Genomic DNA, 12,598 nt, shown 5'->3' with positions numbered 1-12,598 from the left:
GAATTGTTGACTCGTTGATTGTTATAAGTAATAAACTTTTTGTTGAACATCGGAGTATTCCTTCTGCACCTATCACGACATACCACCTCAGTTTCTAAATGGGATAAGAAGGCAGACATGGGAATTTTGTTAAGATATAGTGAAGTAGGTTACAGAGTGTTATTAGGTGGGAAAATAACAGTAGCTAGACGTGTAGAGGTCATAGAAACAGACACAAAATGTGTCGGTTTTATGGAGAATTCATTCGATAAAGATAACGATGACATTGAGGATAATGATTTATTGGTAAGCGTGAATAAGGAAGAGTTAGAAAGTAGGGAAGATGAAAATGATAACAGTCCTGGAAGCTTAAACATCCGTAGGAGATCTACACGTAATAAGAGAAATCCAGTAAGGTATCCAGAAAAAGAAAACATTAGTGAAATCCATGCAAATTATTGTAGAGTAGATATCCCTTGTACATTTGAGGAGGCGATTTGTTGTGAAAATAGCGAAGATTGGAAACAAGCTATGGATAAGGAAATAGAATGTCTTTATAAGAATAAAACTTGAAAATTGGTAGAAAGGATAAAAGGCAAAGAAGTATTAGATGTAAAATGGGTTTATACGAGAAAATCAGATGATAGGTCTAAGGCTAGATTAGTGGTAAGAGGATTCCAACAAAGAAACGTAGCCGATGACATATATTCCTCAGTAGCGAGTAATCAGACTTTTAAGATATTGCTATCATATTGTTGTCAGAATGGATTAATTATTGAGCAAATGGATATAGAAACTGCTTTTTTAAATGGTGAAGTAACCTCGGAGATATATGTAAATTAACCAAAGGGATATACGGACGGAACGAATAGAGTTTGTAAACTATCGAAAGCGCTTTAAGAGTTAAAAGAAAGTCCAAGGGACTGGTATGAGTGTTTTGATAGGTATGTGACGAGATTAGGTTTTAAGAAGAATAACATAGAGTTGTGTCTATATACACGTGGAGAGGGAGAAAATGTTGTTTATTTGTTAATGTATGTAGACGATTTGCTAATTTGTAGTAAAAACAAAAGGAAGATACAAAGTGTAAAGAAGTTATTAACTAATAGATTTGAAATGAAAGATTTAGGTGAAGTCAAAGAATATCTCGGAATAAATATAGAGTATGATTATTTCAAAAATGAAATGAGATTAAGCCAAAAGAAATACATTGAATCATTAGCAAACAAATATAAGTTACAAAATGGAAATTGTACTGTACACCTATGGAGACCAAGCTAGAAATTGAAAAAGCTGAGATAAATAGAGAGGATATTGGATACAAAAATTTAATTGGCACATTGTTGTATATTAGTGTAAATACCAGACCCGATATAAGTTGTAGTGTGAATTATTTGAGTAGATTTCAAGATTATTGTAATGAGATACATTTTAAATATGCTTTGCGAATATTGAAATATTTGTACCGGACTAGAGATTTAAGATTAGATTATAAAAGGAATGAAAAATGTGAAACGATAGATTGTTATGTGGACGCTGATTGGGCAGGAGATCATTTAGATAGGAAATCGACTCTGGATATGTAATTAGATTGTATGGAAATATAATCGGTTGGAAGTCTAAAAAACAAAGGTGTGTGACAAAAGCCTCGACCTATGCAGAGTATGTAGCTCTACCGGAAGCGGCGAATGAATTAATGTCTATTAGGGAAATTATGAAAATCATCAATGTAAATTTAGACGATAACCCTGTACAAATTTATGAGGATAACTCTGAAGTGGTAAGTATAGCAAAGCATGGAAATTTTACAAAAAATTCTAAACACATTAAAGTTCATTATCACTATGTTCACGAGTGCTTAAAGGAGAACAAGATAAACATACTTAAAGTAAGTACAGACGAAAATACTGCGGATATTTTTACGAAGGCACTGTGTAGAGAGAAATTCGAAAGGTTTAGGTCATGGATGAATGTAAACTAAGAGAAATGTAAATAGAGCAATAAGTGTTAAAGTTTCTGTGACATAATTTCTCAAAGCATGTAAATACGATTAAGTGTACAGTATAAATGTAAGGAGGCGTGTTAGGAACATGATACATTTACACTGTACATGTGAATGTGTGTGTAAGCGTCAAAGAGCGTCTTGGCCTTAGTTGGGACAAAAGACAATAGTAAGTCGTTAGAAGTATCTGGAAGAATTGGTTGACAACAAGCGTGCGTGCGAGTAGGATTTCGAGGTCTAAGATATATGTATAACTGTTGTGTGCTAAATAAAGGAAATTATTTGTATTTCCGAATCCCTTCTATATCTTTACAGTACTCAAGGAAACAACTGGTGTGAGGAAGACCAGGGCAGGGCACATCTTGATTGAAATTAATAATAAGGTACCGGCGCACGAGGTTGCAGTGAAACTGAAGACGGCCATGAAGAAGGACATGGAAATATCAAGTAGGGAGACATTGAGATAAAAAATATAGATCCCATTGCTACCAGGGAGGAGCTGACCGAGGACACCGAGCTGGACATCAAGGAGGAAATATGAATTCAGATAAAATCGCTGAGAACCCAGCAGGCGATGGTGGTAGCTCCAGTGAATAGCATTCCACGTGAGAAATCCACCATCAGGATTAGGACAGGATTGACAATAGCAACAGCCAGAGTTATCCCGAATGTCCTCAGATGCTATAGATGTCACATGCTGGGGCATAATGTGTACGGTACTGAGTACAAGGAGGGAGCTATGTCGGAGGTGTGACGATAGGGATCACGCTATAAACGGCTGCAGCAAAGAGCCAAGATGTGCGATCTGCGCGGCAGAGAGAAGAGACAACCTGAGACATATAACAGGATCACTGGCATGTCCAGCGGTGAAGGATACGATGAGAGGAGGAAATAGACTTAGAAGATAATAATCCTAATTTAAAGTTTGAATAGGTGTAGGTTGGCCCAAGAGCTAATGTATCAGTATGTCTGCAAAACTAAAGTCGACGTGGTCCTTATCACTGAGCTTTATCAACAGAAGGCTTACTGGTGTAACGATAACAAAGGTGATGCATCGTTGTGGGTGATCCTGTTCAGAGGAAAACATCCAGATGAAAGTACTGTGACAACCAGCAACGGACTAGTGAGCATTACTGTTAACGACGTGCATTGCTTTCGGGGTATTATTCCCCCAATGTCAAACCAGAAGAATTTTACGAATACTTAAGGGAAATGGAGATCATCATCCAGACAAACAGGAAGAGTTATCCCTCAGTGATGATCGCCGGCGATTTTAACACGAAGACTACTGCGTGGGGCGGCTAGAGAACTGATCGCTGGGAGACGAATCCAATGAATATGTTGGTAAAGAATGGTATCGTACCCATCAATATGAGGGAAAGCTATGCGTTCCGTAGGAACGGGAGAACGAGTTTCATCGATGTGATCAGTACGGATTGAAGACTGGCCAAGAAATACGTGAGAGAGAAAATAGCAAATGTGTGGATAGCGTCAGACCATACGTATGTCCTGCATGATTTTAAAACGAGAAAGACGAGGCGTAACCGAAAAAATTTTAGGTATACTTCGAAGGATGCCGATTTAAATAAAGTTATTTTAAAATTTTACGAAATCTAGTAAACCTCAGTGAAAGGATACCTGCGATATGGAAGGTGACGAAGGTGGTACCTATCCGGAAACCGGGTAGGGACCCCATAATACTATCGTTGTACCGGTCGATCAGTATGTTGCCAACACTTAGTAAAGTCTAGGAACATGCCTTCAAGAATTTGACCAAGGAAAAGCTGGGGCTCGACCCCTTCCATATAAACCAGTTTGGATTTTGCAAGAGGAAGAACACGGTGGACGCGCTGCGCCGGGTAGTTGAATTGGCGGACAGCTTCAGAAGAAAAAAACGGATATGTGTGCTTGCAGCGGTGGATATTAAGAATGTGTTCAATGCTCTTACTGGAATAAGATTCTGCTGGAGGCTGAAGCGAGAGGGATGCCCCGGAAGCTTTTATGTCTTCTAGGCAGCTACCTGAAAGACAGGAAGATTGTAATCCGTAACAGCGGAGGGACGGTGAAGAGGAAAGTTTACCCGGGTGTCCTACAGGGTTCTATATTAGGTTCCCTGTTATGGAATCTTTTATACGAAGGCCTCCTGAAGGAGCTTCAGGATATCCCTCGTTTGAATGCGGTCGCCTTTGCCGACGAACTGGCACTGATACTTGACATAACTAGCCAGGAGGAGATCGGGGTAAGCTTGGGCAATGAATGTAGTGACACTGTGATGTGCTGACAATAGATTAGTGATAGCACACGAAAAGACGGAGGTAATCCTGCCCACCGGGAAACATAATCCCAATGTCATGGACATTTAGATTGAGAGTCATCCAGTGAGAACCAAGAAAGGGATCAGATACCTTGGGGTGCAGTTGCATAATTGCAGGAGGTTCGGAGCTCACTTTGACAAAGTCCGTGGCAAGGCGGATTTATTCATGGAGGCGCTGAGGATGTTGCTAGCTAACGTTAACGGGTCCACTGTCTCAGTCAGGAAACTTTACTATGGAATATGGGAGACAGTGGTGCTTTATGCTGTTGATCAGGAAAAACAGAAACATCTTCCAGGGGGCAGCATTCGTAAAATCGTCTACGGCCTACAGCACTGCATCGCATGCAGTGCCGTGCGTATTGACGGGCACAATGCCGATTTACTACAAAGCGGAACTCCGGGCCGAGATGTATGAAGTAAAGAAGAATTACCAACAAGAACATTATGAGAGTCGGTCTAGCGTAGGAATTGCTTCAAATTTCGTGGAAAGGATGAAGGCAGTGAAAGAACGTATAGACGACAAGTGGAGGAAGAATGGAGCACTTATAGAAATGACAATTGGACGAAGAAATTAATAGGGGACGCTTGTACTTTCAAGAAGTGCAAAAGAAATATTGATCATTGGACGATGCAACTATTGGCCGGATACGAGATATTGAACGTGTATCATAGGGCTATCAGCAAAGAGGTTCATTCTAGATGCTGGGATGCGACACAGAAGGAGACGACACGGAGCATGCGTTGTGACACTGTCCTAGGTGGATCCTCGGCAGAACCAAATTGGGGAGCTACATCGGCACGCTATTGACGACGGAAAATATTATTGAAGAGGTAATCATGATGACAACTGGAGTTACTTATTATTATACATTACTTATTATTATTATATATTATTATATTATTATTATTATTATATTATATTATATATTATACATACTTATTATTACTAAAATGAAGTCACTTGCGGTCGACCCTGACGTGAAGGGGTGGGACACTTCCCCTGACGGGAAGTTCGAACTAAAAGAACCTAATGTGAAATCCGAGTGCCACTGAGAAGAACGGCGTAGATAAACTCCATGACGTGTCATTATTTATTGATTATTTATGGAGGAAAGGACTAAAGGAAACATTAATACTTTGTACTCGAAAATTCCATGAGGTGATTAAAAAAAGAAGCTATGGTCAAGACATGTAGCTAAACTATGGAAAGAAAGAGAACAAAGCTAAAGGCTAAAAACATTATATACTGGTGGACACGGGAGATTGAGATGGGTGGGAAAGAACTGATCAAGAAAAGGTATATTTTAAAAACTTTGAAATAGAGAAGTAGACTACACCTAGAAGAGATTCGTAGTGCTGGGAGAAGGAATGGCTAAAAATGAGCGGAAATGACATGATGTACTCGGTTAAACTCCGACCTAGCCAGGAAGTTAAAAAGCTCGAAAGTAACCTTAGGTTATGCGCGCGCTCATCATCACGATACCCGAGGAGGAGAGAGTGGAGAACGGCGAATTGGAAATTGTACAATTACCCTCATCTCCCGGGGATCCCTGACGCCTAACCAACAAGAATTTGGTACTATTTCGCATTCTTTCTAGGGTGTGCAATTTCTATATATATTTGCAAATATTTGCATATTTTCAAAAAGAGGGAAATTCTCAACTGCCCTAAGCAATGTGCAATACACACTCAGAAGGAAAGGTAAAGAAGTACGGGGGTTTCTGTGAAAGTATTGGACGGGCAGGTATACGGTTGTATTAAATACATTATAATTTGTTAAAAATTACCCTGATCCCTCCGTCAAATTCCTATAACAATAACAACGGTGGCATCAGAAAATATTAATCGAGTAAATAAATTAAATAACAAAATGTTTCCAGGAATTCCTTGAAATCCTACCATCATGTATTTGTATTTGAGTATTTTGCGTATCTATGGTGAAGTGAATCAGCTAATTTTAACACATAAGACTCGTTGAATTTGTCAGAAATGAGTAAGGTAAATGAAGGTAACATGGAATAATTTTCGTTAGTTATCATTTCTTAAATAAAATACATTACCAGGAACGAGTGTCTTGAGCAATTTATCCAGTTTTTTGCATAATTCTATTTTCTCGATGAGAAGATCTTTTTCTACTGCTGCTAATCCTCCAGTTTGTTGTCCAATCAATTGAGCCAGAGCAATCGTTACATCAATGTTGTAAAAATGATTTGGGTGGAGAGTACTTTCGTAACGACTTATAAATTCGTTACATGCAATAATGTCATTTTTCTTCATGGTTGAAAGGTATATACCAATATTTTCTAATATTTTTTCAATTTCCGCATAAGGAACAATTGATTCACAAATTTTGCATATATAATCCTGTTCCTGTTCAAAAAAAGTTTTTGGTAACATGTATCCTGGACAATTCCTGGAAAGAAGCAAACAGATAAAATCATTCTTGTATACAAATAATTTGAAAAATAACGTTCCCCAACTTTTCGTAGTATTTTTGTGTTAAAGAGAAAGTGTTTAAGACTTTAAGAGCTCATAGTACTTTTCAAGAGAGCGTGTAATTATCATAGATTCTGAAAGCAACTCTTTTGCTGTAAAATTAATTTTTTTTATTTACAAGTGTCTGACATTGTACGTCAGCCACTTCGCAACATATTCCAAATAAGCCACAGCATAGATTTAGTTTAAAAGTACTATAACGTTGCCACTCTCATTCCTGGACCATCAATATAAAAATGACTACTTTATGTTATTTTTATTTTTATTTAGAAAAAATTGTATTTTAGTTTAAATTATGTATTTTTCTTTAAGATTAAATCAGGATTATTATTAATATAAGCTCGCGTTTATTTTTTATATTTTTTTTATAAAAAATTAGCAACAAAATATATTCGAGGCCAGACACTACGCATCCACGTGAGTGCACCACATAATCACGACTATCAAGCATAAATAGGGGGCTGGTAGTTCGATTCAGTTCCTTGATTAGTGGCTTCAAGAACCGACTTAGAGACTAGATCTTTGCGAAACCAAGAGACTCATAATCGGTTGATTCGCTTCAAGTTTAATGAGCTCGCGAAGAGCTTAATCACCTAGAATTTGCCTGATCCGGTTTTATCTGTCTGTGTAGAGCTCTCAAGATCAACTTGATTAAATTAGCTAACGAAGGAACACTTTTGGTTTAAGGACACACTCTGGGCTAAATCTAATGTTGATTTAAGGTTGAGTTAAGATTCGTTCCACGTCTAATGATCTAGCGAGGAGCGGAGCTTCTTAGTAGCGATGTTGTTCAATAAAACTTACTGGATTTACTGAGTTTGAGCTTTATTTACAAAGCCTGTCGCACATGCGCAGTCAGTTTAATTAATAAGATAGATTTTAAGCATCTCAATTATCGTACATATTGAAAACGTTTCAGAATATTATAAACTTCCGTATTCAAACTTTCAATATTATATCATTATCATTCAAATACTTGTCATTTCAGTTTATTATATTAGTATTGTTGTATTTATTGTATCACTATTATTATTCATATTATTTTCATTGAATAAATCTCTGTTTAAAGATCTTAACTTGTGAATTTCTACTCTAAACGCGCCACACGAACATTATTTCCACTCTTACTCCACTCTTACGCCACTGATGCTAACCGTTCTTTTATCAATAACAGGTGCCATAACCTCTGAGAGCGCTTCTTCAAGATTGTCGTTATAATATTTATTAATGCCAACAAAAATTATTTCACAGCAATCTAGACGAAGAAGCTTCGAAGTATGATTGAAGCGTGAATTACAAGCTCTTTTGGATAGTAGAATTTCCATTATTCGAATTTATGGAGGAAATTAATGGAGTGACGACTGCTTGAATGAGGGAATTTGTGGATGGTAGAACACGCGTGTTTTATTATCATTATCGTTCCACTTTTCAAAAAGAATAATTCAAGAACAATTACAAAAAATACAATATAATATAAATTTTTAAAATCATTTATGGATTTCATATTTTTTTTTACTGCTATATCTAATAAATTTGTTAATAGCTTGAGCTGCGTTGAATCATCCTATTTATACCTGAAGACAGTGGTTTCCAACGTGGAAGGCGCGGAGTATTGCCAGGGGAGGCGGCAACATTTTTTAATAAAACATTAATTTTCATACCATAATATCTACAAATAAATAAAACTTCATATTGTAAAGCACGTATATGTTATAGCAAAATTTTATTATTATTCTGTTAATTGTAGTTTTCAACTTTTTTTATTATTTAAAACGTGTTTATATTATTATATCTGTTAAAAAAGTAAAAGGTAGGGAGGCGCGGAAAGAAATTTTTTTTTAGGAGAAGCATAGTAGCATAAAGGTTGGAAACCGCTGTCTCAAGACACTTAAGTCCATTAATGTCATGCTGGCCCCAAACGTCTTAGGAATCGCCGAGGAGGACGCGTGGGATCAGTGGCGATCCCAGCTGAACAACGAGAGAGGCGAACATCGAGACGCGGAGGCGGTCCTTCCAAACTGGGAAACATGGAGAAGCTGCCGCGACCTCCCGCTCACCTATAGGATGATCCAGGTGCTCACGGGACACGACGTATTCGGCGAGTAACTGAGGAAAATCAGACGGGAGAGACGGACATCTATCACCACTGCGGGGAGGGTAGGGACACGACGCAGCACACGCTGAAGCTTTGTCCGGCATGGGAGCTGTCCCGCTACACCCTGTGACACGTCATAGGTAAAAGATTGATCCCCCTCGGCGATTGTACAAGCGATGCTGAGCGGGCCACAGGAATACGAGGCTGCCCGCCTCTTTTGCGAGCGAGTTATGCTCGCAAAGGAACGAGCAGAAAGGGAGAGAAAGAAAAACTCACACCCTTGTAGGATAACGCGATGGAGGGGGATGGCGGTCAGGCGGTCTGGAGCCGCTCCATCGTCGTCTCAACGGACCACGACTAAAAGGGGGGATAGCGCTAGGGACAATGCCCCCCCCCCTAACACCAAATTCAACATTCGGAGAATCATTAAAACTGGCTCGAACAAGAGGACGGGGGAAAGGGGTACAACTGAAGACAATTCATAAGAGGTTCCTGGAGCACTCCTATCATACGCGTAGGATGGGCATCGTGGAGTTTTAGTCGGTAAGAGTTCGACATTACTCTGCTGTTATCGATTATTAGCAACAGCGGAGTGTCCATGAGGATTTCTCCACGTACAAGAAAAGAAGGTCCATTAACGGTTCATAAACGTTTCGAAATAAGAAGACTTTATTATGTCTGAAGATCACTTTCTTGTGGACTTCTGAACGCGTTCTACCTCAACACTAAAGTAATAGAAAGATATGAAATTATAGAAGGACATACTTAGAAATATTGTGTAATTAATGATACGTTTGGGTGGTGGAACGTCTCAATAATAAATTATTCTGATAATAGGTCTTCAGATACTGGAAGTCTCACTATATTGACTTTTACCGGGAAAAGATACAAAAGTCACGCGCAGCTCGAACACATAGCTTACTATTTGGCTTTTTACGTTTTATATTTAAATCAAAATTCGTCTGTGACTCCTGCATTAGATAGAATGGAGGTTATCAATCCGTTAGTAAGATACTTTCGTATAGGTAAGAATCTGATGGAGGAATAAAAGATCTGTTGGATCCTCATGTCGGAAGTTGGTGAAAATACGGAAAAATTCAATAAAACAGTCGTCGCAGAACCGGAAAAAATATTAATTCATCTAGTACATCGATGGAAGACGTTTACAGGTAGATGGGAATAACCGATTTTTCTACTAGATACCATTCCGAAAATTCCTAATTTATAAATTTATTGGAAAAGTACAGGGAAAACTTAAATTACGGTATATGTATGTTGTACATACTATCTTCTGTTGGTAACTTTAAGTTAATGTACAGATATACATTGAATGTAGTACTGTGTTATATGATGGCACAATAAAGAAATTCATTTAAAATATAGTGTCCTGCCGCGCAACACATCTACACTCCATCCCGCGCGGCTTGACAGCCAACGGTCTACGTGCCGTTCTTTGAACCCTCCATAGGCCCAAGGAGCCAAATTAATATTTTATTTCAACATAAAGTTGAAATCCTAACTGCATTGTTCGCACATATGGTTTAAGTCAAACTGTTTGCCTGAAAAGACTTTCTAATTCTAGAAGTGTTTTCGGCCGGTTATTAGAAAGGTCCTTGGGTTTATTACGCGCTCTTAAGAATTACGGAGAAAGCGGGTAGTGGCCTAACGAAAACAACGGAGAGTTTCCTATAGCTCCGACTAGAGAGTTTCTCTAGCTCCGACGGAGAGTTCCTACGGCTCTCACGGTGCTTAGAGTTCCCATAGCTCTCACAGTGCCTACAGTTCCAGTCAGTCAGTCAGTCAGACGGTCGAGGTCAAGCAGTCGACGTCTATTCATTCGGTCATTCGGTTGATTCTGTTGATTCGATTCAGTCAAAGTCGGATCTGATAAATCGCTGCGTCTACTACGACCCGAGAGCTTTCATCTATCAGATTGGCAGTCAGAATCTGAATAAGATCAAGGCAATCCCCATACTCAGCGACGTTACTAGCGTGTGTGATTATACGAAGTTGTTGGAAAATATATAAGTTATAACACTGTTAATCACGGAGTTATATCATTTCAACCACCCCTATTGTCTTAACGGAAATCAAGGGATCGATCTACTCGCGGCGTCGATTATTATAATCGTAACGGGAATTTACGACTCCCGTTGACGTGTTTCCTCGCGATTGCGTCTCCCCGCGATTGGTCGAATTTACATATCGAATGAGTAAAAAAATTTGACTTTACTTCAGGATTTTGATGTAATGCATATATTATATAGGTAATACGTACAAATAAATAGGGAATTGCATATATATGTCGGAGATGAAAGGACACCGGGATCTCCAATATTTTAGTCTCTATACTTTAACTCGATTATAATTGTTCGAGATCTGCGATAATGAGTGTGGCGGCACTCGACAGCATAAATACCACCACTCAACAATAACTAGAGTCGGACGACGGCAGTGCAGTGGTTAGCGCCTTAGGTTACGAACGTTCGGGACCTGGGTTCAAATATCGGCGCTCGTAGTCCGATTTTTCTTCCACGATTCTTAAATAAGAAAAATACAGCAGTACCCCAGCAGCGACATCTACAGTCAGCTACTACAATTATCACGGACAACACAATACACCCCAGGTCAAATCGTCGGAGTAGTAAGAAATATCTGAGAACGCCATCATAGATAATGTTTCACAAAGTTGGTCCCAGTATGGAATCCTGTGGACTATCCCTCTCCTTATGAACAGAAATTTTATTCATACCTGTTTTAAAATCAGTCAAAATGTGTCTGTACTCAAATGCAGTGAAAACAATTCATCGAAACTATTTTGATTACTTGTGAGAAATTCCTATTATCAGTTTCTCGTAGGATAGAACTTCACCTTAGGGTGTTAAATGCATTCTTCATTGTCACTGTGTGCAAACCCTTAAATAAATCGCAAGCTTTGCCACTCTGTGAAAATGGATCCTCTCCATTTTCTAATACCGATTTGAAAATTTGCAAGACTATGAGGCCCCAGAGCGAGACAATTTGGGTTCAATTACACATTCCCGTATCTACATAATGCTTAAGAAGATCTCTGATGGTTGGCAATCGGATGGGGAGGAAACAACTCTCCCTCCTCGGTTTCTTAATAAGAAATAGGCAGATCTCTTTTTATTTTTAGGGAATCTTTCCATAGGTAAAAGTATTGTTATATAGAACGCAAAAGTCCTATGACCTGTTATCAATCAGAAGTTTCACAATTTTTCTGGCTTAGGATTAAATAGCTAAATAGCTGCTACCTAAGGCGACTGTTCAGTTAATGAGCTGAAGAAGTTTCTTAATGGTAATTCTTGTAGCCATCGCTGCTTTTCTGTATCTAAGTTTCCTGCGGCACTTGTTCCTGGAGTTATTTTACGTTTTCCAGTTTTCGTCCTGGTAACATCTTTCGTTATTGTGACTGCACTTCTCCTACCGACCTTTTTATATAATACATTTCTCTTTCAGTTGCAATTTTAATTGTTGGTATCTGCTGCTGCATTGTTGGACTTCCCCTCACTATTACTAATCGTTAATTTTATTTCACTTTGAAACACTTCTCTGAATCACTTCACTGGAGCACATGATTGATTACACACGTCTGTTTACCTCGGTTGCCCGAGCAGAACTTTAGCTACCAAAGGTGTTGGTGTTACTGTGGTTAGTGTTCATTGCGTGCTGTGAATTTGGAGTTGTCTCA

At 38.7% G+C, this 12,598-nt stretch overlaps 1 protein-coding gene across 1 annotated transcript in view; it reads right to left on the bottom strand.

The window, feature by feature from the left end:
• LOC125386768 overlaps positions 1–12,598 on the bottom strand; it is a 60,323-nt gene that overhangs the window by 4,793 nt on the left and 42,932 nt on the right. The window contains exon 8 of the mRNA XM_048413896.1: positions 6,356–6,708. Coding sequence (XP_048269853.1) covers positions 6,356–6,708 — 353 coding nt within the window. The remainder of the gene's footprint in view (positions 1–6,355; positions 6,709–12,598) is intronic.

The sequence above is a fragment of the Bombus terrestris genome, chromosome 17, assembly GCF_910591885.1.
Source record: "Bombus terrestris chromosome 17, iyBomTerr1.2, whole genome shotgun sequence".
NCBI lineage: Eukaryota > Metazoa > Arthropoda > Insecta > Hymenoptera > Apidae > Bombus > Bombus terrestris.
Note: the sequence above shows the minus strand (reverse complement) of the source record. Positions and strands in the feature narration are given on the sequence as shown.